Source organism: Synchiropus splendidus, chromosome 1 (assembly GCF_027744825.2).
Source record: "Synchiropus splendidus isolate RoL2022-P1 chromosome 1, RoL_Sspl_1.0, whole genome shotgun sequence".
NCBI classification, from domain to species: domain Eukaryota; kingdom Metazoa; phylum Chordata; class Actinopteri; order Syngnathiformes; family Callionymidae; genus Synchiropus; species Synchiropus splendidus.
The window spans coordinates 63,516,804-63,544,469 of NC_071334.1; the positions used below are offsets into that span (position 1 = coordinate 63,516,804).

A 27,666-nucleotide genomic window follows, 5' to 3' on the forward strand; every position below is an offset into this window, starting at 1 on the left:
TCAGAGCAGAAGTTTGTCTCGAATTATTTCTGCCAGAAAAGAGATCGCTGACTGATGAAGTCTACGATTCACAAAAAAGGAGCGAAAACGCGCATGATTGGTGAGGTGGTCTGTTTGCTGACCACACCTTACATATATTACATTCTAGCTAGTTTGGCCATTTTGATTTCATAATATACGTAATTTTAGGTTAAGATTTGCATCACGTTTTGAGACATAGTTATTGTTGTTGTTGCTGTTATTATTATTATTATTATTTACTTTTTAAAAGTTATTATTTTTAAGTCATCAGAATAGTATGATTGAATATGATTTTGAAAAAAATTTTTTTTAATCACATTTTACTTTACTTTTCATATAGACCCAGTCTTATCAAGCTCTGAAGAATTGGCTGCTTCTATTTCAACTAAATGAATTTCAGTATTACAAAAAGTTCCGCATGCATGAACACATTTTTTATTTTTCAGGGCAAATCCACTGCTTTCATCTGTCTATTTCAGAGAATTCATGAACATCTGCTTGAACTTCTCCAGGTCCACTTTCTTCATGATGATGGCTTTGTGCTTCTTCTTCAGCAGCTCCATGTAATCCAGCACCATCATTCCTCGGGTGTAGGTTCCCTCCAGTTCCACCGACACTGCCACCTGGATGACAAAATCTCAAGAATCTGAACAATAAACGTCTCAATTGTTGACACAGTGGGACTCACCTCTTCCTTCTCGATTATGAAATCGTCGTCGATGGCTGCCGCCATGGCGTAGGTGTCGCAGGAGTTGAAGCCTTTTCCTGCGATGATTTCTTTCTGATAGGCAGCCGACTGAGCTTTCTGTAGTCAAATGAAAATGCACATTCACTGGAGATCTGTATTTTTCATGTGGTACAAAACAGAGATGGTGTGTAGTGTGATGCTGACAATCTGGGACTTTGTCTCAGACCACCTAAAAAGCCAACATACAGCCATTATTCTTCTCACCTCCATTGACAGACGCGTGATCTTCTTCATGAAAGCTGCCTTCGCTGTGTCCTGAGACAGCCATGGCTCACAGAAAGACTGACAAAAGAAACAATATTTAACTCTAAATTGACGCATTTTGCTGGAGAATGTAGTTCCTTGTCTGTGCTGAAAGGTGTGGTGTCAAGTTATCATTGCATCATGAGGACATTAGGATGAGGGGTATCATCACATGTTCCTTTTCTGAAAGCATTTTGAAGAGCACGTCCTGCTTGAGGCCTTAGCATATGCATTCTTTCCTTCTTTGTTCAAGCGAGAAGTTTGGCTTCAGTGCCTGTTGCATAACTGAACCCATACCTCATGGAGAGCTGTAACTGGATTCCACAAAACATTGTGTTCTACTTCAACATCGGGGGCTCTTATGCCTGTGCCTTTCCAAATAAAAAAAAAGAAGTTCAGAAAACGCAGAATTTACAACTAACGTCTTTTAACCATTTGGTTCAGTGTTCTTTCGTAGCAGTCATTATAAGTCATTCAAAGTTGCAAGCAGAAACCAGAGATGGGATGGAAGTTTGGTGCGAACAGATCAGAGGCAAAAGGTGGACTTGTTAAAGCTGTTAAAGATGCTGTAAAAATTGGCAACATTTTGAATCATTTGGAGGGAAACGGAGGCATTTGGACGTCCAGGAGGTTTTCCAAGTTAGACTGACTCACCCATGGCAGGCTGTTCCTGCAGCTGAACTCCCAGGGTGGGTACACCTGTCCCCATGTAGGTGGGACAGGTGTACCTGTCCAGCAAAACGTAAGCAGCTTCTGGGTGAGCCACGAAGTTAAACTCTCCACACACGGTAGTGTTGCCTCTGGCTGCAGCCCCGAAAAGTTGCATTTTACATAAAAAAAAACAAAAAAAACAAAACAAAACAAAAAAAAAACAGGGTATAGGCATGTTGTCTCAAACTTACAGTCCGTGTTCCCGCCCATGATGTAGAGAGCCTTCAGTTTCTCTGGGAAAGAAGGGTCCAGTTGTACAGCCACAGCCAGGTTAGTCAGCGGTGCCATCGCCACCAAGCTCACCTGGAAATGACAATGTTGCCTCAAGTCATCATCAATTCTGGGCTTGGTGAGCTTAACAGTTTACAGTTGAAAGTGTTGAAGGTCCCATCCCTGACCTCTCCTCTGTGTTGATTAACAAGCTTGATCCTTGCCATGGTAGTCAGACGCTTCCTGGCCAGCAGCGGTTGTGAACAACCGCGGTATACTGGAATCTGAAAGATAGGAGGCCGGACGCTGAGCCCTTATTTTGACTTTGACTTTTGAATCCTTTTCTCACATCCAGACGGTTGCAGACTTTCAGGACCCGAAGTGTGTTCACCAGAACGTTTTCCAGGGGCGTGTTGCCATAGCAGCACGTAATAGCCAGAATTTCCACGTCTGGGTCCGACAGGGCCACCATGATGGCCTGAGCGTCGTCCACCCCTGTGTCCAGGTCAATAATCAGCTTCTTCTTCATCCTGCAATCACAAAATCCAAAGAGCTTTCCAGACTATCCCACGACTTGGAACATTTTTTCTGCATGCTCTAAAGTCAGGACAACGGCTGCACTGATCAGCAGAACTGCACCTTCCTCTGAACTCTATCAGCCTGCATCAAGTCAAACCAACTAAACCGCTAACCATCAGTTAAGTTCCAACATAAGGGATCTGCCAACAGCACCATGAACCAAGCAGCACGGGCAAACGAGAATATGGAAATAAAAAAAAAAACAGTGCATAATAGGTAAATAATGTAAATGTTAGACATGATCAGCATCTTCTCTTAAACACAAAATAATCTCTACCAAAACAAATGAATATGGATGAATAAAAGTGGGAAGTCTGTTCATGTTTATAGTCAATGTAGAACCCTATTACAAACAGTATGCTACAGCTACAGTATGATACTTTAAAATAAAGTTTGCACACAATGCAGGGAAATTCGGCTTTGAAATGACTGAAAAAGTCTACTCTAATTTGATACGACTAGTAAAATATCTAGAATACAAAACTGACCTGCTGGTGTTGAGGGACGTCCTGGAGTGGAATGAGAGTCTGCTACAGTAGGTCATGTATAACTCTGGACCAGATTAAGCTGAGGAGGGGAGGAGTCCTTATATAACTGCCCCTTCTGCAGAACCAGAATAAGTCGGGTCGTAGTTGATCTTTGAACGTTGTCATATGATCTATGAAGTTGATGAAATTATTTCGGCTTCACCCTTTAGGGGTCGCCACAGATCATCCTCCTCCATCTCACACTGTCCTCTGCTTCCTCTTCTCTCAAACCTACAAACCTCATGTCCTCCTTCACCACCTCCATAAATCTTTGGCCTTCCTTTCCACCGTCTGCCTGGCAGTTCCAACCTCAACATCTTCCTACCAATGTACTGGCTATGTTTCCTCTGTACATGTCCAAACCATCTCCATCTAGCCTCTCTGACTTGGTCTCCTAAACACCTGACATGTGCTATCCCTGGTTTGTGATCCTATCCATCCTGGTCACTCCCACAGAGAACCTCAGCATCTTCATCTTTGCCACCTCCAACTGCCTCCTGTCAACAGTCACCAAATAATACATTGAACTATCAAAATATATCCAGACACAAAACTTGTCAAAATCCTGGCTGCCCTTTATATTTTAGCGATGTCCATCCAGTTGCAACGTGGCTTTCAGTGGTGCTAGTGTGGATGATATAGCACCGAACAATGTCTAGGGATCGCACAAACTGCTTTTACCTGTCAGTCTGACGCTTCAGGTCAGAGGCGCCATTGGTCTGGCACACAGCGCTGCGTGAGGACGAGTGGGAGGGTTTCTTCAGTATTTCAGTGTGGGGTAGGAAAAACTGGGATAAATGTAACAGAGACCACATGGAATGTAGATGAATGTAGTAGCCGCATTGTTCTCTGTACCTTGCAATATATATAAATCATTTAAACTATATGACATTTTCTTTGCCTGCCTGAACTGTTATTCCTCTATTTTTGTTCATTTGAATACTGATTTGGTCCAATAAGTACACACTTGCTTTTCTAAAAGAACTTTATTGTTGCAGTTGATGGTGGTGTGTTACTTTAGCGAATCAGTCAACATGGCCTTGAACTTTTCCAGGTCAACTTTCTTTACGATGACAGCCTTGTGTTTCTTCTTGAGCAGGTCCATGTAGTCCAGCACCATCATGCCGCGAGTGTGACCTCCATTCAGCTCCACTGACACGGCCACCTTCACCGGGGAAATTGAATTCATGAATCACCCGCCCTGTTGTTTTGCTTTGTTCTCTGTCACGTGCACGGCTATCTCACCTCTTCCTTCTCGGTTATGATGCTTCCATCGATGGCAGCAGCCACAGCGTATGTGTCACAGGAGTTGAACCCTTTCCCCGCTGTTATCTCCTTTTGATAGTCAGCTGATCGAGATTTCTACGGTTGAAGGATAGTCAAAAGCTTTTTATAGGGGCTTTGAGGACGTGCTGTGGCAGATGAAATATGTCAAACATTCTCGTGAACATAAAATGCAGGATCATGTGGCAACAGCGAAGAAGAAGAAAATCCTTCTTCCTTGTGGAGCGGCCTCTTGCACCATCATGTTGCACTACCACTACCAACCACCAGTTGACTCTCCCACCAGTTCTTACCTTCATTGAAAGGTTCCAGATACTTTTCATGAAGGATGCTTTCTCAGAATTGACAGCCAGCCAGGTGTCAATGAAAGACTAGGAATGACATCAACAAACTCAGTTGCAGTCATTCAAGTGGGTGACACTAACACGGACTGACCCAGGGCAGGCTGTTCCTGCAGGTGAACTCCCAGGAGAAGATGTAGGTGGGGCATGTGTAGCGGTCGAGCACGATGTATGCTGCCTCAGGGTCAGTGTAGAAGTTGTACTCTCCACACACACTGGTGTTTCCCCGGGCTGCACAGCAGTGTTATTGCTTTTAGAAATAGAGACTAAACTCAGTTGTACAACGAATGAGGAGTAAATACATTCAATGTTTCCGCCCATGATGTAAAGGGCCTTGAGTTTAGATGGCAGGGTCGGGTCCAGCTGGACTGCGAGAGCCACATTGGTCAGCGGAGCAGTGGCCACCAGAGTCACCTGGTGAGATTGTTTTTCAATTTAAATTTAACAGTAACAGAAACAGATGCTTATCCACTGAGATGCAAACTACATTTTAATATATACAGTGCTACCTCGGTTTTCGAATGTCCCGGAATTCGAACAAATCGGCATTTGAACAAAAATTCGGATTTGAAACGAAAATCCAGAACTCGAACGCCCCCGAAAAAGCTGGAACCGATCAGCTGACCCACGACACGCTTTGTTATTGTGTACAATGCTGCATGTAGATGTGCAGACGTGTATACACGTATACACGGGTTAGGCATACAGAGGCTGCCTCTGACGTGTCCTGTTAGATACATTTACTAACTACTTTTTCTTCATGTTGAGGTGTAAACCTTTCCTGTCTCCGCACTGGACCGTGGTAGAGTGTCACAGGGGAGGTGCTCGCTCTCGACACTGCCGAGGTTGGAGCGCGCACTCCAGGGTTTGATGTCCTGTTGTGGGCTGGAGCTGGGACAGGGATGAGGCGAGTCTGGGACAGAGCGTGACTTGGTTTATGACTGTGTCACAGCCAAACTGCACAGAAGCGCACATTCAGAGCTGGACACGCACCGGGCACCTCTTCACTTCTGGAGAGACGTCACTCACTCGGCAACCCCTCCCACATGCAGCGGCCACACACATTGACGAACAGCGCACCTGCAGCAGACACTCTAGATTCGCTCCTACAAAAGACTATTTTAAGGCTTGGAACGCATTATTTCTTTTTCCATTCATTGTAATGGGACAAATCAATTCAGATTTCAAACAAATCGCTTCTGGAACGGCCATCTGGAACGCATTGTGGTTGAGAACCGAGGTACCACTGTATTAAAAAGATTAACTGAACAACACAGCATAAAGGAAAGCGGCTTGACACTCACCTCACCAGGGTTCTGCCTCACCAACTTCACAATGGCTCGAGGACCTTTTCTCTTCTGCAAGATGTCCATGTTTGGAGGATCCGGGTCATGCACATCACCCAGTCCGTCTTTGCCGTGGTAGTCGCTTGCACTTTGCTTCTCAGCCAGTAGAGGCCCCGGGCAACCTCGGTGTACTGGAATCTGAGGGAACATTGCTTAAAGAATCTTGACGCATAGATTAATGTAAAAGAAATCAACATAAAAACAAACAAAAAACTCACATCCAGCCGATTGCAGACTTTCAGGACCCGCAGGGTGTTCTTCAGGACGTTGGACAGGGGCGTATTGCCATGGCAGCAAGTGATCCCTAAAATCTCCACATCAGGTCTGGAGAGTGCCACAAGAATGGCCTGGGCATCGTCCACCCCAGTGTCCACGTCGAGGATCACCTTCATTCTGCAGCATTACATAATCAAGGTTTGTTGTAAAGATGTCGAGTAGAGAAAACGTAAAGCAGCCATACCTTGTAAGCAGATGCTGGAGGTGTGTGGACTGAAAGAAGCAACAGCTGCGCCCACCTGATGAGCCGGTTTTTATACTTCAGGTGCTGCAGTTTTAACTTGGCTTCAGGCATGTTCTTCCTATACTTCCTGTACCTTAACTTGCGTGAAGAAAGGGGCTTTAATGACACATCATCACACACTGAGTGTGTTTCAACTTGCTGAAAAATCCCAGTGCATGTGAAGAGTTGTCAGAAAGGTATATGTAGATGTTACATCAGAGGAAGAAGAAGTTTTCTGACCACATGAGGGGAAAAAATGCAGAAGCACTGCCAGTTGATTTCAGAGAGCCGGAAATCAACTCAGTCAGAGGCAGTTCATCTCATTGTTTTTCGCCAACCATTGCCGCCTGATGACATTCATATGGACAGCATGTACAATTCTGACTTCTGGGTGTCTCCTTTTACTGACATGAGCAGACTTTGTTGTGCAGTCTGATGCTTTCACATGACAACTGGTATTCACCCACTTCATCTTGTGCAAACATGTACATCCAGTTTAATGTCATGTGTAAATGCCACTTGATTTTTGTTTCATGTTCCTGTCGTGGTATGTTTTTCTTTGAGAGAAATAAATATTGCAGTAATATCTTTGTGAGAATGAAATGACAATTATAAAGCTGCAGTCTCAGCTCACAACAGTGAACAGTTTTCTTATGCAACTAGTTTTTCTGTCCTTTTTGGTGTCTGTTTGCGTAGTTGACATGCAGAGCTGTTGAGGGTGACACAATGGTTTTATACAGACCCTCGGTATCAGCAGTGTTGACAGTGACATGACAGCCCAGAAAACCGAATTATTGCATTAGTCCAGCTAAAATTGGTCTCTTAAAATGCATGTAAACAACTTAGTCCGACTACTGGAGAGAAAGATCAGAAATAATAGACTGTCCGTCATCAAAAACATAGCGACTGTAACACAAAAATGACACACTACATAAAGGACCCCACACATACACAAGCAACACTGTTCGGAAAAAATAGGGAAAGTGGGAATAAGGGTCAGGAATTATATGAACTGCTCATCACTCTTCTCCTTTTCAATCTCTCGATCATCTAAGAAGAAATATTGACTGACTCTCAAATAATCTAACAATAACGTATATATAACATGTTATATAATGGCCATACAACTGTCATATAATTTGTCATGGAGTATTTACAATGTGTTAGAGGAGACATTCTTTATTTTTTGTCTCATCACAATCACGTCAATAAATTATGTGTTCAGCTTTTATGACACCTAGAAGTCTTGTGTCTCCAACAGTAGTTATTGTTATATATTTTGTAATTATTTTGTGAAGGATGGGAGGGGCTCAACATAACAATATGACAGTTTTGAAACTGTTTTTAATCATTTGGTGCATTTACATAATTATTTCTGATCTCACTTTCCAAGTGAATCGGTTTTCCTTTTTCCTTCCGACAGGAACTTCTCATCAGAAATGAGTTGATAAAATAGTTCCCGACTGAGTAGAGGCAGATATACAAATCTAAGATTGCAGCTCCTACTATGGAATATCTGTCATTTTTGTGTCTTGTTGCCCTTCTTGCATCTCACTTAAGTGAACTACAGCTTAACATTAGTTCATAATTTCAGACATTTCTAATGTTTTCTACTCTGAGATTCTACAATAAAACGGGAGTGTTTCTGTTCCCCGCTTAAATCAACTTTTTTCATTGATTTAAACAAAACTGAGAACGTTATAGTTGTCATTATAGCTGCTTTATGTATTGAAAAGGAGTTGATGTTCTAATATGACCGAGTATTCACTTGAGACACCGGATTCACCGGAGTTTGGTGCCACCTGGCGGTTGCTTAAAAAACATTACATACAGAGAGCCTTCGAAGAGGGCTAATGAATCTTATTTTTAAATTAAATTACTAAATACATGCATGCATCTCCGTTCTCATTCAAGTAAGCATTCTGGAATCATATTTCTTTACACACGGCAAACCATAATATGGCCCTTTATTATATGTTGCACAAATTTTTGGCAGTTCATCACCAATATAGTAACAAGAAATGTCTAGGACAGTGCACCTCGGCCAAGGTCCTCATTTTATGTACTGTTCACTTCAGTGGGTCCAGATAGTATGATGACCCCTCTCATAAAAAAATAAAAAATATGTCATTCTTATGGTTTTAATTCAGCTTTAATTCAAACGGGATTTCAATTTCTTTGTACCTCAAATTCCAGTATACCAATTGTTAAAACATGAGTGAGCGGCTAACTATATACAAAAAAACAACTGCTGTCAGGTTTACTGCAAAGGAGAATTGCAAAGCTAAAAAATATTATTACATCATGTGTTGTGTATATAAAACCATTTGTAACTTGTCGTCAAGCAGAGTCATTTCTGGATGGTGTGAATGAGAACATACAGTACGTGTTGCAGGGTCAGTCCCCGGAATCATCTGTACACGCAGCAGGCTTGGGCTTGGCCAGGTTGGCTCGGATTCTCGCCTGATCCACTGCATCCAGGAGGTTTTTGGAGTCGAGGGCGAGTGTGTGAGAAGCTGCCAGCATCTGCCGTAGGCACTCCTCCTTCAGAGTCGTGACAAAATTTTGCTGTGCCAGTCGCATCTTGTTGATCAGCTCCGCTAAGTCCTTGTTCAGCAGTTTCTTAGTTCCTTCAATCTGTGGAACACAGTCAACCATTTTAATCTAGTTTTGGGCAGAATAAGAAGTTTCACTCACAGAGTTTATATTATACAGGATCAACATTTACTGTTTTCACTGATTTCACATTGTGAATTACCCACCTCAGTCATGAGTCACCTCTAATGTAATCTAATCTAAAGGGTTTGATACATCATTTTTTTTCAAAATGTCAGTAGGTCAATGTAACTCATGCATAGCAGGCTAAAAACCAGAGAGTTTCTTTCGTATTAGGTGGAGTGGGTGGTGAACCACAGAGACAGTATATGCTCAAAATTTCCTTTGATAAAGAATGTCACATTCTCTTAAGCCTCTGTTTAGACTGGTTTTGGTTAAATGAATTCACTCCATCTGTCTCTGGATTTCTTGAGAACAGTTTGTACAAGTGGCTGATGGGCGTTGTGGCTCACCTCTGTGGTGGCAGAGCTGTGCAGCGCTGGAAGGATCTCGTCGACACTTTGAATCAGACTACAGAGACTGACACCAATGGCCTTTTGGTGAAAAAGAACAGTCAAAATGAAATTCTGACAACCAACAGCCATCAAGAGAAAGACCTACTTTGACAGCATCAGGATACTCTGACACCTGAAGTGTGCTAATGCTGTTCTTCAGCTGGACCACTTGTCTGACCATCGCCATGACACCGATGTAGACCTGGTCATCTGACCGGTCCAGTTCAGCTGTGGGCTGAGGCTAAACCAAGAAAATGCCATTGTTCTGTACTGATGAAATTCAGACATTTTAATCGCTTTACCTTTGTAGCTGCGGCCGGTGTGGGAGGCTTCACAGGAGGGTCTGATTCACAAAGAGAAAGACACCCCAAAATGGGTTCCAATAAGGACCAGGACAGATTCATATTGATTACACAAACACAAATAAATAATAATTATTGGACCAAACAACACAGATTAGTCAGGTATAAACGTTCATAAGGATCAATTTACTTTTTCACCACACCATACAATGTGATGGTGTTGTGTGTGATGAAAGAGACTAAATGAGATTCAGCTGATGGACCAAAAAATGTTCAAATGTTAAAGCTTTTGTGCAGAGCCTCAACTGAAATTTGATCATTCTGATGTCAAATATTAAATTCCAATGGGTTGCTATTTATTAACTTCAAAACCCGCAGTTAGTTAAATTCATTTCAATTGAGTCCCAACCATAGTTCCATTGTATTTACTTGTTCAAAGTAAAATGCAGTGCAGAAGAAGTTGAGTACTAGCTACTTCTTGTTTATTATCACTTTGGCTTTGAAGTGTGAGCGTGTGGTTTCAACATATCTTCACAGCTACTCACCTCTCTCGGAGTTTGTGACAGGTGGCTGCAAGGGAAGAACCGACTGTTAAAGAATAAAAGGAATATATCTCAAAAACAGAAGGGGGGAGCCAAAGCAAACATATTCCTGACTCCTACTCACTTCGTGGACAGAGTCCATAGCATGGAAGAGTTTTGAACAAAATCTCATACCTTGGTGTGGGACTCCAACTGCACTGCAAGATCCTGCAGGAATTCACAGATTATAATGGGGATCTGTGATAGTGTGCGGGTGCAGTTCTGAGCTACCATTTGTTTCTCTTCCCGCTCCAGCCATTGTCTGTCCATCATCATCTCTCTCCTCTGTCTTTCCAAGGTGTCCTCCACTTGAGGCTGCTCCATCATTTGGCTCATTCTATAGGTGCTCTTCAATCATCAAAACGAAGTGATGGATCAGAGAAAAGAGGCAAACAGCAGCGATTCAGGTTTGAGCAAATGGAAATCTTGGGTAGTCAAGTGAAGGTTTGGATTGACCATGTCTACCATGAGAACATCTACCTCAATGAGTTGACTCTTATGAAAACAGACTTTATTATCGCCTCCCCATGTATTTATGTTTCAGGTTTTCAGGTGCCTGTTCACAGTGTTTCTGGCTCTTTGAAGGTTTCTACCTCAAAGCTACATACTGCTTACCTTGGGAAGTGTGTTTCCTGGAATTCTTGAAGGCTGATGAGAGACAGAGTGATTTCATATGAAGAAATGTCTGATTTGCATGATACTTTCAGTGATAAAATGCACCTTTGGAGGTGGTTGTGCAAGACTGTAGCCTGCCAACGTTAGGGCAGAGCCTGATCTCTCCTCCTGGTCCACCACCAGTCTGTGAATTTCACTGATGCCGAGAGAAATCAAAGCCTCACCTTGTAACTTTGTGTACATGTGTGTTAGTGTGTGTGAGTGTGTACCTCAGTGAGCAGACAAGCTCGGAGAAGGCAGGCCGGTTGTGTGAACTGTAGGACCAGCATTTGGTCAGCATCGAGTAGACCATAGGAGGGCACGATTGGGGTTTAGGGAGACGGACTCCTGACTCAAGCTGGTTTATCACTTCACTGTTTTCTAGCCAGAAGAAAGGCTGTTGGGCCACCGAGAAGATCTCCCACACACACACTCCTGTCAAGCACAGGCCGTAGAATTATTTTGAAATACCACTTTTTGCTTACTTTTCCATGGGTATTCTGTCAATCAGGGTTCAGAGTATCGTAATCACCAGAGCCAAGATTGAGTCAAAAGCAAGATATTGCGGGTGCATCCATCTTCTAAGATACTCATTGACCAACATGACCTTATTTTCAACGGCCTCAAATGATTGAAATCCTGAAGTGCTGACTCACTGACTTGCTGTGGCCTATAGACAATTGGCATGTGGAAAGTATGTTCTCCAAGAGGCACAATTTAAACAGAATTTTTCTTCATCCAACAACAACCAACTGGCAAGAGGACCGTGTAACATAACCTGTGATAGGAATCAGTAGGCTTGTTATTTATCACCTAAAACATCATTTTACAACCGTATATTGACAAAGCACTGGCTGCAATCTGGTGTTCTGATGAACACCAAACATGTGTGTGCTGAGAAGTGATACCAACCAAACATCCAGACATCACTGGCTGTAGTGAATCTTCTGAAGTTGATGGACTCTGGAGCCATCCATTTGATTGGTAAACGGCAAATAGAAGCTTAAGACAGAACAAAACAAAGTAAATGAATCTCTCCAGAGCAGCACGTTACTCAATGGTTATACAAATATGTGTGTTTGTGCTAGTCTGGGCATGAACCTTTGTAATACTCCTGGTCATCCATGTAGCGAGACAAACCAAAGTCGCCGAGCATGACATGAGTAGGTGATGCCACCAGGACGTTTCTCACTGCTATATCTCTGCACGGCAATAAAAGCATAGGGAACTGTTAGCAGCCTTGAATGTAGGGCACACGACTGTGTCAGGTCCCACCTGTGCACCATATTAAGACCCTCCAGGTAGGCCAGAGCCTTGCAGATTTGAAGACAATAGAGGGTCAGCGTTTCAGTAGACAGGTCCAACTGGTGCTCCACCAAGTAGTTACCCAGCTGTCCAGTCAGATAGTAGAAAGCAGTTACAAGTAGGAAACACAAATCTTTTCACCCAAAATATCATCAACTCATCATAGACTGTAAATGATCACCTCTCCGAGAGCATACAGCTCCATCACAATACAAACTGGGTCAACTTCAATGACACCTATCAGTCGGACGATGTGACTGTGATCCAGATTTTTCATCAATGCTGTCAAGAGATAAAACCAAAAATGATTCTTTATAAGCAATGAAAGGCCGTACATCACAAGGCTCACCTGCTTCGCTGAGAAACTTCTCCTTCACTTCTGGAGAACAGTCTTTGCATGTTTTGATGGCCACGTTAATCCGCTCTCCATCCTGGAACAAATTGGGATTTTGTTGATGAAGGACTGCATCATTCCTGGGCTCATTTCATTTTAATTGGCAATGTTATCCATTTAAAACAACTGCACAACTGTCGACTCACATGGCCTTTGTAAACTCCGGCATGGACCTCTCCAAAGAAGCCCTCGCCCAGGATCCGTCCAACAATGACGTCATCTCTGGAAATACAATGCCTCCCTAGAAATGTCAGTAGATATTTCTAGTTATTGTTAACCAACATGAAAAGCATAAATCTGGGTCTTTTATTAGCCATCCTCCCGTCATTAACAACGTAGCATTCTTACCATCATTGGCCAAGGTGTATTCGGGTATCTCTGCGTAAATATCTGAATCTGAAGATGCAAATACACATTTACACAATTACACTGCTTTGTTGTACATTTGTATATGCAGTACTGCTTAGACAAGATTAGATGCCCTTTATTAGACCCACAGTGACAAAACATCAAAATCATATTTGTTCTCAATATATACCTCTATTAGAGACACTGGGAGTCCTGCTGCAAGATAGAGCATTTGTTACTTTAGTGTGAAGAAAAACAAGAAATCATTAGAATAAGTCTTACCAATTTGGAATGTCTGGCAATTTGATTCTTTTGTCTCGCCCTGAAACAATAGAGAGCATGGAAAGCATTTAGAGTGACAGTGTAGCTTAAACAAGCCGTACACAGACTACAATAAATACAATATGTGTACCTCTACTTTGCTTGGAGATGAGCGAGTTCTCAGCACCTTCCAGGCGACAGTAGCCATCAATGAGGTCAGCCATGTTTTCTGCTACAGACAATGATACTGTGCTCACTGTCAGTGGCTGCAGGATGAAACAACAGTAGTTAGGTTTGGATTCTTAGTCAGGATGCATGGCAACATTTGTGTTTCTTGATATTCATTTTGAAAGATTCTCGAGCACTTAGGTTGTCCAAGTGTTTTTTAAATGTTGATTACACCTTTAAAGAATAAAGCATTTTTAAGAATATTTAAGATTTATTTCACTTTATTTCATTTTTCACTTTATTTTCCCTTTTCTAGAGTTGGATTATTCTAAGAAAAGACTTTCCTCCTTGAAACCTTTGCATTTTCAGGGCAACTGTGAGCGCTGAGTCCTGGTCTGCCCCAGATCCGCTCCTACTAGGCAACTGGTAGATATCCATACAAACGTATAAAGTAAAGTTGTAAACCTGGCTGCCTCCAAGTCATTTGGTGCATTGAGAATATGAAACTGGAAATAGGTCTGAAAACAAGGTGCGCAGTTCTCCATGAAAGACTAAGATTTGAATTCCATTTATGTTCAGAAACATGTCAACAGTCAGAATTCCCAGAGGACAACACAAACAAAATCAGCTGAGCTTGACAAGGTTCTGGAGCAGAAACATATATCTGAATTCATGGGCTGAAGATTTGATACAAATCAAATAATCTAACAAAATGGTCCATTTAAAGTCGTTTCAAAATAAGGCTTGTTTCGCAGACCCAGTTTTACCTGTTGGGCTCCATCGATGTTGACGGAGACCAGAGTGCAGCCACTGCTCTCTGCTGAGCAGCTAATGCTCCTCACCTTACTGAAGGTAGCCATGCAGACCGGCTGAAAAACAGACGTGCGTGTCAAACAAGGTCCAAATCTATGAGCTCATCAGGAGAATAGAATTTGATCACACAGTTGAGTTCTCTGTTTGTTGACTGATGCCTTCAGGGCCGATGACAAGTTCGATGTTGACTTTCCACCCGTGCTGACACAGAAAGAGAAAACACAATGGCGATGAGGTACTTGAAGGTGTGAAAGTGTAGTGGTTTGCAGAGTCACGGCTCGAGAGAGAACTTAATTCTGGTGCTACATCAACTTCATGCATTAAATTCATTCTACTGTGGGAACACTACATTACTTCAATACTCTTCATACACTGGACAGGATAAATTAGAAAGCACACATTTTGATACTTTACTGGTCCACTTTTCATATTAGCATTTATTAAAATGTATGTATATTAAGTGACATAGCTTGTATTACAAACAGAATGGTGACCGTTATTTTATAGGCGCAGAATCTGTATTTTGAATCATCACAAGACACAAAACTCACCACTAATTGGCAAGCAAAACTCTCTTCAGTGAAGCTGTAGCACTGAGACAGAGTGCTGAAGAACTTGCTCATGCACTGCTCCTGGTTCAGAGTTGAGTAGTTCTCGAACGTCTGTTGAATCAGCCGCCGCAGCTGCTTGGGCTAGTACAACAAAGACTTCAGACGCCTGAGGTAAAAAAAAAAAAAGTTGACTAGAGGTGTCAGAGGTTACCTTCATGCTTTTGATGAGTTCTTCAGGGAAGAAAAGGTCCAACCCAACCTCCTTTCTAATGGAGAGAAGAACACATCTGTGACTATCGTCGACACCTCTGGGAGATCAGCAGTGCAGACTTACTCTAGCAATTCAAAGTTTGACTTTTTCTCCAGCCCCTTTGGGTTCATGTCTTTATAAAATCGCCTGTAGGTAAGAATATTTGTTGACCCGGAAGTATGGTGAATCCTGTTTTACATTCATGGAGATTCTGTACCTTATCTCCAGACAACCAAGCTGTAAAGCCATGCCATCACTCATCTTTGAGGCGTACTGATGCATGTAGTCACTCCGTACCTTGTGGGAAAAAAAACACTCAATGTTTTCAAGTTATTCCGACAGAGGTGTCTGAGGTTAAACGATGACTCACCTGCTGGTAGAAGTAGACCATTGTTGTCTTGTCATCTTGAAACCTTTCACTGAATTTTGAGGGGATGTATCGAATTCTGAGGTCATATCTGGAATGAAGGTGATGGATGTGTTCATATACCTTTGAATGGTGGTAGAAATACAAATCCTGACCTCCACTCGGCCTCCAGGTGCTGCTGCTCGTAGCGCTGGGTGAGCTCAGACACGGTCAAGTCGGGGTGAAGCCAGTGTTTCTCTGGTGACTTGAGATGTTTGAGGAGTAGGCCATAGCAGAGGATGTGCTTGATGTTCGGGCCGACACACCCGCTGGAAAGCACTATGTGGATAATGTCCTGGAGCATCAGACACACATAAAGATAATTTTTCCACATTATGTTTTATAGCATAGCATAAATATCATTATTATCTTTATGTCGTATTGATCAAACTTATTTTCATATCGTGCCTTTCCTCGTAGTGTATGTTTGTTAAAAAAAAAAAAGATTAAAGGAAATGTAATGTCAATAAAAATAGGGATTGTCATCAGTATCAACCTAGATCGCTATCAGCTGACATCTAGGCCGAAATGACTTTTTTTTCCCAAGTACCTGCATCCGATTCATGAATTCATGTTTTCCATTTCAGTTTGTGTGTCATGCTGTAGTGCCTTTTTGATTGTTAAACAAGGGGACTAGCCCAGTATTTTTTTGTTTTGTTTGTTTAATTATTTCCATATTTTGGTCATATTGCACTCGCATTTATGGCGTTAAAAGATTTATGTCAAAGCAAAACTGTTGTACAACCGTGGTGTGGTGCTTTTTGGTGTTAGTAGGAAGCAGTTCACATTCATAAATATTATACACAGCTTTTTGAGTGACAAAAAGAAGGCATCGGATCAGATCCTCAAGGCTGCTGTATCATTATCGGATGTGAAAAAGTGGTATTGAGCCATGTCTAATTAAAAATAAAACTTTGCTTGGAACATTTCTTGATCTTCAAACTGTATTCTGATTTTAAGTAAAAGTATGTAATGCCCCAAAACTAATACGAGTATGTGGTATAATCCATGAAAAAAAAAATGTAACAGACATAACAAGTTGCCACTGCAGTCAGACACAAGCTTGTACACACTAGACAAGACTCTTTTCCTCTCACCATCGCATTCAACAGTTTACTGACATCAACGCGCAAACAGCAAAGTCACCTCATGTCTACTTGCTTACTTTATATTGCCAAGTCTATTTTATTTTAATCGCTCTACATTGTCTCGAGCCGCATCAACATGTAAATGTCCCCACTATGAGAAGAAATAATATGCATCTATTCTAATTGAACAGTAGAACGGCACTATGGTACGAAACAAAAGGACAAAAGAACACACCCAGCAAGAGTACAGTGAAGTCAGCGTGGATGCTAATATTCACCTTGACCGTGTTTCCATCTTCACATCGGACGAGTTTGAAGTTCTTGCTAAGGTTGCAGTTGTTGCTAAGGAAACACACTTTGATGATCTTCACTGGGCTGCCACTGGGTCTCACCACAGGAGACTCATCTGTGGAGGGGTCTCTGGTTGGAGACATGCTCCTCCAGGCGAGGGTGCTTTTGTCCCCAGACATGACTCTCAAGTCTAGTCAATGATGGAGACACACAGGAAATAATAACATATTACAGCATTTCAATATACGCCACTTTGTTTTGATACTCACCTCTATGTTCGGTGCTCCAGTCGACACATAAAAATCTATTAAAAGTCAGTTCTGAAGTATTAATTCAGACATTTATCGTCTCTTTGTTGGTCGTGAATCGTAGCTCTAACTGAAGATTCGGCCTCAAGTAGCTCCACATGAGCAACTGAAAGAGGAAACAGTTCTTGTATGAGAATGAGGAAGTCGAGACGGAGCAAGCAGAAACACTGACATGCTATAGTTGGGTATATTTTTTGAAACAGAACTAACCAAAACCATGATCCTCCTCTGCTTTATATGCAAACTGTATATGCAATAGACTGCAAGTCAATGAGCCTACATCGCTCAACTGTGACCCAGTGATGGTGACATTTGAAGTCGACCACAGCCCTGAATTTAACCATTAGCCATTGTGTGGTGCACCCAGCAAAGTTTCTGGGAAGAAGAAATTTGTTTGGATAGGTTTGTTTACAAAATGATGTTCAAGCCTCACTTGGACATATTACTCTTGAACTGTAAACAAACCCTAATAGTCACAACCTGCTCTGTTCGGTTTATGTATTGTGTGTGGCGTTTATGTTCAGCAAAGTAAGTATGGCTCTTGAATTTCATTTATAATTAAGAGTACAAAAAAAAAAAAGTAACACCAGACGAATATTGCAATGAAACTATTTTTTCTTAATATTTTTTTTTCAAATGCAATTTATAATAGCGCATTTGGTGAAATATTAATTTAGAAATGAAATCAAAACTTCAGTGGAGCAATAAGAGCAATGATTATTAAAAAAAATGTTTAAAATTGTGAAGTTTATCATGTCACTTCCACAGCACGTACTTCGGTATATATCAAAAGGGTGTCCTACGCTCAGCGGACACAAGGGTGCGCTGCAGTTTAATTGCTAGTGCATGAAGTTAAACGAAGACTCGTTGTCAGCGCAACATCATCGTATTTTGCGCGTTTATTGTCACCGGGAAACCGTGTGTGCCGCAGACAGAAACAAAATAAGCCAAGTAGAACTTTGCGACTTTGCTTTGTTATGTACTTGAACGCATCACGAAAGAGGAGGCGGGCCACTGACTTTTAAAGAGCTGAAGCATGCAGACCAAATATTGGCATTGCGAGTCCTATTCAGTCACGTTAGCGAGCGTAAACGGTAGGCATATACACAACCATACACACATCCTACACACGTAGAACCATTCTTTTGATATGTACTGGTTTGATAAACAGATGCTCTTATTCAATTTGTCGTTGTGTTTTGCTGAATTTGTTGAATTAAGACGGACCTTAACTGATTTGAACGCACGTGTAACTTCATTTTAAACGTACATAAGGTCTGGTAATCCAGCAAACATGGAAGAAACGCTCCTGTTTGCTAGTTAACCTTCAATTTATTGCGTTAGAAAATAGACTGCCAATGCCAGGAGTGACGTTACAGGGCTCTATATCCTCTTTCTTTCCAAATTAAATTCCGAAAAAAAAGTCCGTTTTGGCTTTCCCAAGTGAACAGATCACTTCCTCGTCGTTCACTAACATTTCTGTATTCAGGACCTAAATCAGAGGAGGCAACTTCAGCCGTTCCATTGTTCCTTCCCTGGCCACATGTTCGAGCCTAATGTAAGTGAGTGTCTCCAAAATGTGACACCCAGAATGTGTTGATTCTTGTTACTTTTCAGTGGCCATCCCCTCCGTGAACTTGTCACGTCATAGTCCACGTGGAACTCTGGTCTTTATTTAGTCTAGACGATCATCACGTCACAAGGTCCCAGTCCTTATGACCAGCTCCACTATTGTCAGAGGTACAGGGAAGCTACTACTGGTGACATATACAGACTTCAAGTAGTGGAGACTTAACATGCATCACATTTGTTGTGTTTATCATAGGAGTTTGGTGAAAGGGAGTCTAGAAATCTACTTGCTCTCTACTCTGGCTGAGGAGCTCTTCATATAGAGGTCACTGTGACATGGCATCAGGGACGTAGTCCAGAATTAAATTTGAGAGTTTATCATTCATTCACATCACTTCACCCAGACTGGTCTATCTAAATTATTCCTTGTGTTATGATGCAGTTTGTTCTGACGCTCCAGGTTGTGTGGATTCCCCCAGTTAATCACGGCCCTCCTTACTTTGACAGCCCCCGCCACGACCTGCCATGGTCCAGCGTAAACGTGTGGATGTATTTCAAGAAATGAAAACAACAATTAATGGCAGATGCAACTGAGCCTGCCAAAAATGAACTCTAACACCACTCCGGACTTGAACTCGCAGTGGCAGACTCGGCTGCAGATGCTTTTAAAGGGTCCTTTTCCTTCCTAGCCTCAAAGTGTGGAAATCCAACTCAACTCAACAGCACTTTATATTAGCACTAGTTTACCTCCACATGACACTGACAATGTTATAGACAATGTTACTGGTGTGTTTAAGTTGAGCTGTACTCGACAGTCATAATGCCAATTGAAAGATGAGTTTTCACTGAAGAATGCTGTTCAAACCAAGTGGGTAATACTAGTTCTTGTCCTAAACTTAGTAAGTCAAGATGCTAATGAGATCAGCTGGAGGTTGAGATCAAATTAGCATGTGTAACGTTGTTAGTACGGGCAGAAGTAGTGAAGAAGCACCTACTACATGGTGCCTCCTCAAGTTCTCACTGAGGAGTTTCCCTTTGTAACACTGACTGTGTCTTGTCTCTTTTTTTCCTTTTGCTAGCTATTCTTGGAGCATCATCAATCCTGTGAGATGTTTTTAGAAACAGCCAGGCTCGTGTGAGGGGGAACTGGAGGGCCGGAATGGGAGAAAAGCTGTCTTTACCGGAAGAGCAGGAGGAGACACCAGAGGTGCTGTCAGACAACAGTGGTGAGAACTTGTGTTCAAGATGTTATTGTCTCAGTTTTAGACGGTGTAGTTGTCTTTAGCTGTAAACTGTATTCCACAGTTTTTCAGAGTGATAATTCTAATGACAGATTGTCTCTCACCTTCTGTTATTGTTTTTTTTGCAATGCTCTCTGCTGCATCAATGCATTAGTATGTTGACATTTTCTGCCCTCAGAATGCTTTGTCATTTTATTTATTTGAGCTCCTATCACTCTCCTCCCTCCCCTCTTTTATTTATTATTTGGGCCTGCACTGACCAGAACAGTTAAAAAACGTATTGAGGCACTGGAAACAAACCAACAGATTCTTCTGTTAATACAGTAAACTGGTCAATGCTAAACATGACAGCAAGTTGTACTTTTTTTTAAATAAGGTGCTACAAGAAAAACTCAATAACTGGTCAAACACAACATGCACGCGATGATAGTGATAGCTATCATAGGTGCTGTGTGCACAACTTGGCTATTAGGCTAATGTTGTGTGTGCTCCCAGATTGTGTTGGATAATTCAATGTAATATAGTAGTGGTATGTGCCTTTTGAAGAAGCAGGTCTGAAGTCTTGACCCTTAAAAGGTGACTCCCCCTCTCAATGAATAAATGAATCTAATAAAATCACCACCACTGTAATGAATCTCCTTAGTTTTCTAGTCGTTAAAGACATAGGGTTAATGCGATATTTGACATTATGTTGCGCCGCCCCAGCTCTCTTCCACCTCAGACCCTCCGCCTTCAACTTCCTGCGATAAACTCCTCAGACGGGAAGCAACATAAACAAACACTTAAACAAAACCTGGCCAGAGGAAGAGGGGCCTGAAGCCTTGCTGGTTTCGGTAGATGTCATCATGACTGCGTTGGTTCTGACTCACCAGCTACAGATCCTGACAACGACCATCAACCTGCTGACCCGACATTCGAGGGTCACCAGAGCTGTCGTGACTCGAGCAGGTCAGTGTCGATTTGTGACTTGGAAACGAAGGAAAAAGATTTGTTACTTTAATGTCACAGCTGACTTGGACTTCACGGATGAAGCATAAGACTTGACTGAAAAATAACGTACCGTAAATTACGGACTATAAGCTGCTACTTTTTTTCTCACAGTCTGAATCCTGCAGCTTATACATAGATGCGACTAAGGCGTTTTATTGAGCTTAAAGCTTGAATGCGCTGTGTTCGCCCGTGTGTCTGCAGCTCTGCCCACAGATGGATATCCTGGAGGTCTAGAGACGAGAGGCAGCAGCTGCGACTGGCTGTGATGGCTAAGCTTCGGACACGGGCAAAAACATTTTGAGTGCTTTAATCTCAACAAAAGATATGAGGAGTTCATGATTCAAGTACACATCATTGCTGAGTTTGTTTCATCAGTCGGTCTCCATGCTTTACTTTGTTTTCCAAACTAGAAGTGATCCCCATGTTATTTTAAGCCGGGTGCACCACTGACTTTTTGAAGATGCAGACAGCAACACTGCACCTGCGGCTTATAGACCACTGTGGCTTATGTATGTACAAGATCCATTTTCCTTCTTACTTATCTTGACTTAAAACTTACATCATCCATTCTGTACTGAGCTGCATGAAGCACTTCTGGTCAGTCACTATCGCACTGTGGTTCTTCTAAAGCTGTGGATGTTGGTAGAGCTAGTCTGTATGGATGGATTTGCTCTCTCTGGAGCCTGATGCCAGTCCGACATCTGATCACGAAGGCCAGTACTGTAGCTTAGTCTCTCTGCACAGCGATCAGGGACTTGCCGTTGTTGTAGTCACAGTTGATGATCAATCTGTTATTTGACCTGTTTGTTGGTCAGGTTTTTGGTGAGTGTCATAACATTCCAAGGTCATTCCATCAAAGGGAATCTGACCCTACATTCCAGCACAGAAAGCAATTCCGGTGGTAGTTCTAGTGAACGGGACCCAACATTGATTTCTGAGCTAAGCTCAATTTTTTGTTGTATTTGATGGGGCATTTACCAAATGTTGCTATTGACAGCAATTTCTGTGTCTTTAATCAGCTTCGGGGAGATGCAACCTGCTGTCTGTCCTGATCATGGTTATAATTTTTTTTTGGATTTCTCATTAGTTTTCATGTTTATTTTGTTTTAAATTTTTGTCTTTCAAATTCAGTGAGTTTTAATTAGTTTTTAGAGTGGTTTGGCTACTTTTAATGAGCTCCAGTTTTTGAAAAATGCCTAGTTTCAGTTTATTTTTTGTTTCAGTTTTTTTCCATTCAACATGGGTTGTTGAAATGATTGAAGAAGCGTACGTATGATATATGTATTTTAAAGGGTCCTTTTCCTTCCTAGCCTCAAAGTGTGGAACTCTAAAAATCCAACTCAACTTAACAGCATTTTATATTAGCACTAGTTTACCTCCACATGACACTGACAATGTTATAGACAATGTTACTGGTGTCAATAACATTGTCAGTGTCAATGTTTTGTTTCAGTTTTTTTTCCATTCAACATGGGTTGTTGAAATGATTGAAGAAGCGTATGTATGATGTGAAGAATATGGGGAGCTACAAATCAGATAAATCTGAGTATATACTAAATTTACTACAAAATATGAAAAAGTAACCATAAATTAGATATAATTCAAAAAAAAAGTAATTCATGGTGTACTTTTTCAGAAGAATTATTATAGCATTTACACATTCATTTGAAAAGTTTAAAAAACCCTTTTTTCAGAATGACCTTTTTTTTCCCTAAAGAAAGAAAAGCCATGTGAGAAGTCTGTACACACAGCAAACCCCCCACCTCAAGGGTCACGTGCTTATGTATAGATATATGGCTGCTTGTTGCACTTTGCCCAGATGTGACATAGAGCTGACTGAGAGGATGCACTTGAGGAGCTTGACTGGTGATAGCAATGGAGGAAAGGGTTGACTTCATGGAGACATTTGTCACACGTTTATAGTCAGTCTCATAGTGCCACTTGATACCCTTGATAAACGTATAGATTACAGTTCTCAATGTGTTTCAGCTTGAAGAAATATTCACTCAACCATCAAGGGTTTTTAGGGGTGTGTGGAAGCTGTCAATGATTGTCAAGGTTTCATGACTAGTGAAGCGGTTCCACTGAGGACTGCAGCAGAGGAAACCTGTGTTGCTCACTTGTTTGACTACAGCGTATTGGACAATTTATACCTGAATCATGTCCTCTAGTCTCTGTTGTGGACGCCGACCTGCGGAGAGAAAACATAAATGCTTGCAAACTGGCGTACAGGGTGAGTAGTTCTACACCTTGTTAGGCGGGGTCATGTTTTTGAAGTCTGAGAAGGACTGTTGCTTAATGCGTGAAGGAACATTTCAATGTGAATGAGAAAAGCTGAAACATGAAACACCAAATCAGCATTTATTTTGGTGGTAAAATGTCTTTATAAATGTTACTTGCATGTCAACCAAGATCGTACATTGCATTATATTGTATGAGTAGACTATAGACTATATTCAAAGGTATTATGGAATCGTTGGTTGTCTAACCCCTTAAATTTTGTTGAAATTGTAATAAACCGCAATTTCCATATCTTTCTCCCTTCATTGTAAAGTGCGATTTTCACGATCATTAATTTCAGGTGGCTTTGTTGACGTGTATTTATCCTCTCTTGTTTAAGGTGTGAGAGGGTGGAGTCATGAGCAAAAAGCTTAATATTCGTAAGTGTGTGCTATCAGAAAGAAAGAGAGGGGAGGAAAGGATGAGGCACGGGCGACTCTTTGCCTAGTTTGTGAAGATGAGTGTAAGGACACACCAGGGGAGAAGCAGGATGAGGAAATGTTCGGCAGGGAGCTTCGTCTGCATCTCATTGATGGAAATGCAGAGCTACTACACATACAGCATGTGTTGTCAACTGCTGCACAGTGAGTGGCTGTTTTGTGTATTTGTTTCTGTGAGTGTTCATGTTTATGCCGTCTGTGTGTTGCTGGCTACATTCTAATGCATATATGTGGTTGGTAAACAGATGATGCTTTACACGTTAATATAGATCTATAATATTGCACATCCTCGATCACTATGTATGAAAGTTGGTATCGTTCTGCAGTTGGTTACGCGACTGCAGAAAGGCTCCGGCTGCTTTTATATGCCTTTTTTTTTACATTATTTTTCATCTGTGGCACACACTGATGACCAGAAGCGGAGAGGCAGAGCTACATCCTTGTTTATTTTAGGGTTGTTTCATAAAAGGTGTGTTTCATTGTGCAAGGGCCGCGTCATTGATCAAACACTGGTGTCAGCACGTGACCACTCTTGATGATACTCATTTTTCAGTTCTATTTTGGTTACTTCCCGTTGTCCATATTTAGAAGCACCATGTCCATTTTTAGCAAAGATGGCCTCTTCATGTGCTCTCATCATTATCATTTAGATTTCATCTGAGCTTTAAAGCAAGAGAATGGGATTCACCTCATAGATGTGAATCCCATTCTCTTGCTTTCTTGCTCTCTTGCTAATGTTGCAATCTCTTGTGATCGACCATAACTTCCTGTTTCAAAATCCTCTTTTCTCCTGACTGATACTTAAGCACTCTTCATTTTGTTGAATCGCTAGTAGGTATGGAGATAATTTTGTCTTGTTCCTCTTTACCTTTCAGCATTGCCTCAGCAAGTTAGTCTCCTCCACCTTGACCTACAGTGGCAGAAAGGAGTTTGTGGTCACCTTGAAATTTGACTCAATCCCAAATACCATTTTGTGTTCAAAAAACAAATACCATGTTTTTTCCCCTTTTTAAAAATTTTTCTCAAGAAACTCAGTTCTCAACATTGCCGGTTTCAATGTTAACAAATACCTGACCACACGTTTTCAAAACTCAACAAAAAAATAAACTATCACATTATCAAATTACCATTAAGCAGTCCTGTCGAATGTGTGAAAGAGAAACTTTTTTAACCACGTGATGTTGTGCAACCTCACATCCTCAGACCATTAGTTTCTTCAGGGTAATTGAATACCTTTTATATATTTTTCTGTGATAATGTTGGTGATTACGGTGACTTAGCTAAGTAAGCAATAATTGAAAAAGTGAGTCCAATGTTTATCGTTAATGACATTGCTGTTCCTTTTTAACTGGTGGTATGACCCTCTCGTAGACCATGTTTCGGTTCCTCACACGCAACGTGACTCCTTCAGAAGTCATCACCGCAGTGCTCATGACATCTACAATCTCCAATTCTGTATGGTGCAGACTGGTGATGCCTGCCCAGACTGTTGCACCTCTTTGACCAAAGCCAACCCTGCGGATCGTGTTTACCTGGGCTTCTCACTTAACTTGAATTCTCCAGCAACACTGACGCAACACTCATCAGTGAATAGCATGGCAGACCACTGCTGCATTGTCCAGGCCACATGGTCTTGCACATGATCTCAGTGCGTAGGTCCTGAGGTATTGGTCATCATTGCGGGGCATTGCTCATGGGGCTCCCCTCCTGGGTCTGTCACTATATTTCTGATGTTGAGTTTCCTCACCGGCTGCTGCATGAACTCAGGTGGGAGCGGCTGCCTGAGAGCTGACAGATCAGAAGTTGAAAAGTCTGTAAAAAAGAAGGAAGATATCGCACTGCCCTGCGATGTCACTATTGCACATGCGCACATTGCGATGACAATGTTTTAAGCAATAATCGTGCAGCCCTACCTAGAATCATGAACTCCTCACATCTTTCATGTACATTAACCTCTTAAGGCCAAGAGTTTTCTTGAGTTTCATTTTTCGCAATTTGAAATAGGAATTACTTAAAAGGAATAACTAACTTTTCCAAAGAAGAATGACCTTGTTTTTATTTATTATTTAATTATTATTCGCATTGCTGTTATCGATAATAATTCTATTGCAAGTAATATATGTCAAATGTCCACGTCATATGAAGCAGGAGACTTTATTTCACATATTGCATGTCTTGTGTCTTGGTATGTTCCAGCCTCCTTTCCTTCTTTTCTCTCGCTGAAATGGCACTAATGTTGTTGTATCACGACAGGATGGTGTCGGCAGTGTACCTTGTCAGTGAAAAACAAAAATGTCATCTGCACATATGTGTACAGGGGGATGTGAAGATGCTCAACATTTTTGCAGCACGACACTCATTAGCCTGTAAAAATCAATATCTTAGTCACATCTTTGTATAAGCTGCAGGGTTCAGACCGTGAGAAAAAGGTAGAAGCCAATAGTCCAGAAATTACACACTTGCACCTGCTTTAAAATAATATGTCTGGAATGATTGGTATATATTCAATAGCATTAGATTAGATGTTGAGATGTGTTCTGACAACCTGCCTGATAATATTGGACTCCGCTTTAATTGGTCACTTCCAGTTTACTTCCTGTCTACCGCTATTCTAGGTAATATCATTTGATGTGTGCAGGAAGTGGTGGCTAGTGTGTGTCTGGACTGACAGACAGTGAGGAAGTGAAGTCTGGGAAGGTGGGTGCTGAAGGTTTATTTGTACGGATGTAGTCTGCACCTCTTCCTTGCACTCGCTCATAACTACTGTTCCTCAAGTTAATTTTGCTTCATTCATGACGGGTCATGTTATTATGTCCGTTTTGAATCTTATTTAATGACACAACCAAGTTAACTAACAATTAATCACTCTCTGTCCTCACTAAAGCAGTTAATTCTGCTTTAGTGTTATTAAACTAGAGTAGAAATTGTATTCCATTGACAGCCCTTGTTGTGTTTCTTTGCTTTCCTTCACAATGATGTAGGCTGGTAAGGGCTCCTTCTGTGTTGTAGGCAGAATTGGATTGTTTATTCTTAAAGAGACCACTCACTAGTGACATTGTGACACGAAAAAAAAAGTTTGTGCCTTAAGTAACTCTGTCAGAAACTACAGTACAATGTGGTTGAAAAGATGCTCCCTTCCCCTCTCTTGCCCTCTTTGTGTATGAAACATTAGCTGGGGGCGGGACAACAGAGGCTCCGCCTGACTGTCTGGTACTAATAGTCCGGGGGGAGGTGTGTTTGAGAGAGAGAGAGAGAGTTTGCGGCTTATCTGCACTCTGAGCTCTGCCGGCTGGGTGAGTGCTGGAGTCCTCCGCTCTGGCGGAATGGACTGGCTGGACTTCCACCCTGATGTCCTCGGTCAACGTGTGTGTGAGTGTCTCCTGAAGGTGCGTGCGTGAGGAGGGTGCCTGCTCGCACATGCACCGGCTGGACAATGGCTCTAAACAGAGTGTCTCAACTATGCCATGATATCACCAGGCTGTGGCTGCACCTGAAGATGTTGACAGGTGAAGTTAAATGCTAAACATTGTGTTCTGCAGCTTTCTGATGTTTGCTTTCATGTGTAACCCATCAGCCCGCTCTGAAATCTGATAAGATGAGAGGTCATGTCTGTCCATGTTACCCTGCCTGAGCTCAGCTGCAAATGTTCTGTAGAGCAAATGAACTTTGTCTTTGATACTGCTGACTCTTCTGGCGGCCATATTACATGTTCAATTACTGTGGTCCGAGAGAAGCTGTGTATATTTGCATTCATTTTCCAAAATCGTCAGTGTTGGAATCAAATTCAAAAGGATGAACTTGTGCCAG

At 41.8% G+C, this 27,666-nt stretch overlaps 3 protein-coding genes and 1 pseudogene across 11 annotated transcripts in view; 1 reads left to right on the forward strand and 3 right to left on the reverse strand.

The window, feature by feature from the left end:
• Positions 1–491: 491 nt before the first annotated feature.
• Positions 492–2,462, reverse strand: LOC128749266 (inosine-uridine preferring nucleoside hydrolase-like; annotated as a pseudogene).
• Positions 2,463–4,051: 1,589 nt separating this feature from the next.
• LOC128748562 (inosine-uridine preferring nucleoside hydrolase-like) lies at positions 4,052–6,787 on the reverse strand. The gene is made up of 8 exons (XM_053847465.1): positions 6,471–6,787; positions 6,229–6,403; positions 5,969–6,148; positions 4,967–5,078; positions 4,759–4,895; positions 4,617–4,694; positions 4,285–4,401; positions 4,052–4,204 (listed from the first exon to the last, which is right to left on the reverse strand). The coding sequence occupies exons 2-8, from the start codon at positions 6,400–6,402 to the stop codon at positions 4,052–4,054; spliced, it is 951 nt and encodes a 316-aa protein (XP_053703440.1). The 5' UTR covers position 6,403; positions 6,471–6,787.
• Positions 6,788–6,913: 126 nt separating this feature from the next.
• On the reverse strand, positions 6,914–18,921 carry LOC128771595 (protein-tyrosine kinase 2-beta-like). 5 transcript variants are annotated; one of them, XM_053887279.1, is made up of 31 exons: positions 18,832–18,921; positions 17,301–17,445; positions 17,019–17,221; positions 15,769–15,947; positions 15,617–15,704; positions 15,464–15,543; positions 15,331–15,393; positions 15,208–15,262; positions 14,997–15,137; positions 14,575–14,646; positions 14,400–14,501; positions 13,616–13,730; positions 13,486–13,525; positions 13,394–13,416; positions 13,204–13,251; positions 13,002–13,096; positions 12,811–12,892; positions 12,643–12,743; positions 12,432–12,547; positions 12,258–12,358; positions 12,069–12,158; positions 11,387–11,591; positions 11,223–11,313; positions 11,118–11,150; positions 10,734–10,850; positions 10,638–10,670; positions 10,467–10,509; positions 9,922–9,962; positions 9,726–9,860; positions 9,578–9,658; positions 6,914–9,146 (listed from the first exon to the last, which is right to left on the reverse strand). In XM_053887279.1, the coding sequence occupies exons 3-31, from the start codon at positions 17,208–17,210 to the stop codon at positions 8,907–8,909; spliced, it is 2,802 nt and encodes a 933-aa protein (XP_053743254.1). In that variant the 5' UTR covers positions 17,211–17,221; positions 17,301–17,445; positions 18,832–18,921; the 3' UTR covers positions 6,914–8,906. The 5 variants fall into 5 exon arrangements, with proteins under 5 accessions (XP_053743254.1, XP_053743347.1, XP_053743077.1 ...); XM_053887372.1 differs by having other exon boundaries at positions 10,467–10,491; positions 13,394–13,419; XM_053887102.1 differs by having other exon boundaries at positions 13,394–13,419.
• Positions 18,922–21,141: 2,220 nt separating this feature from the next.
• The window catches only part of mcf2la (mcf.2 cell line derived transforming sequence-like a), a 29,867-nt gene continuing 23,342 nt past the window's right edge, over positions 21,142–27,666 (forward strand). For 2 of the 5 annotated variants that reach the window (XM_053886615.1, XM_053886693.1), the window contains exon 1: positions 24,616–27,365. In XM_053886615.1, the coding sequence (XP_053742590.1) occupies positions 27,293–27,365 (73 nt within the window). In that variant the 5' untranslated portion in view covers positions 24,616–27,292. Of the gene's footprint in view, positions 24,004–24,614; positions 27,366–27,666 lie in introns of those variants that run through there. The other 3 variants (XM_053886894.1, XM_053886968.1, XM_053886780.1) reach the window with 3 other exon arrangements.

Bases quoted from the DNA above. Each gene is read 5' to 3' on its own strand.
- LOC128771595 (XM_053887102.1), bottom strand. From the start codon at position 17,210: ATGTCTGGGGACAAAAGCACCCTCGCCTGGAGGAGCATGTCTCCAACC. The intron at 15,394-15,463 runs GTACAGAATCTC...TCTTACCTACAG, and splicing joins CTTGGTTGTCTGGAGATAAG to GCGATTTTATAAAGACATGA. The intron at 13,526-13,615 runs GTACACATATTG...CTATTGTTTCAG, and splicing joins CATCTCCAAGCAAAGTAGAG to GGCGAGACAAAAGAATCAAA.
- LOC128748562 (XM_053847465.1), bottom strand. From the start codon at position 6,402: ATGAAGGTGATCCTCGACGTGGACACTGGGGTGGACGATGCCCAGGCC. The intron at 6,149-6,228 runs GTGAGTTTTTTG...ATGTTCCCTCAG, and splicing joins AAGTCTGCAATCGGCTGGAT to ATTCCAGTACACCGAGGTTG. The intron at 5,079-5,968 runs GTGAGTGTCAAG...CAATCTCACCAG, and splicing joins TGAGGCAGAACCCTGGTGAG to GTGACTCTGGTGGCCACTGC.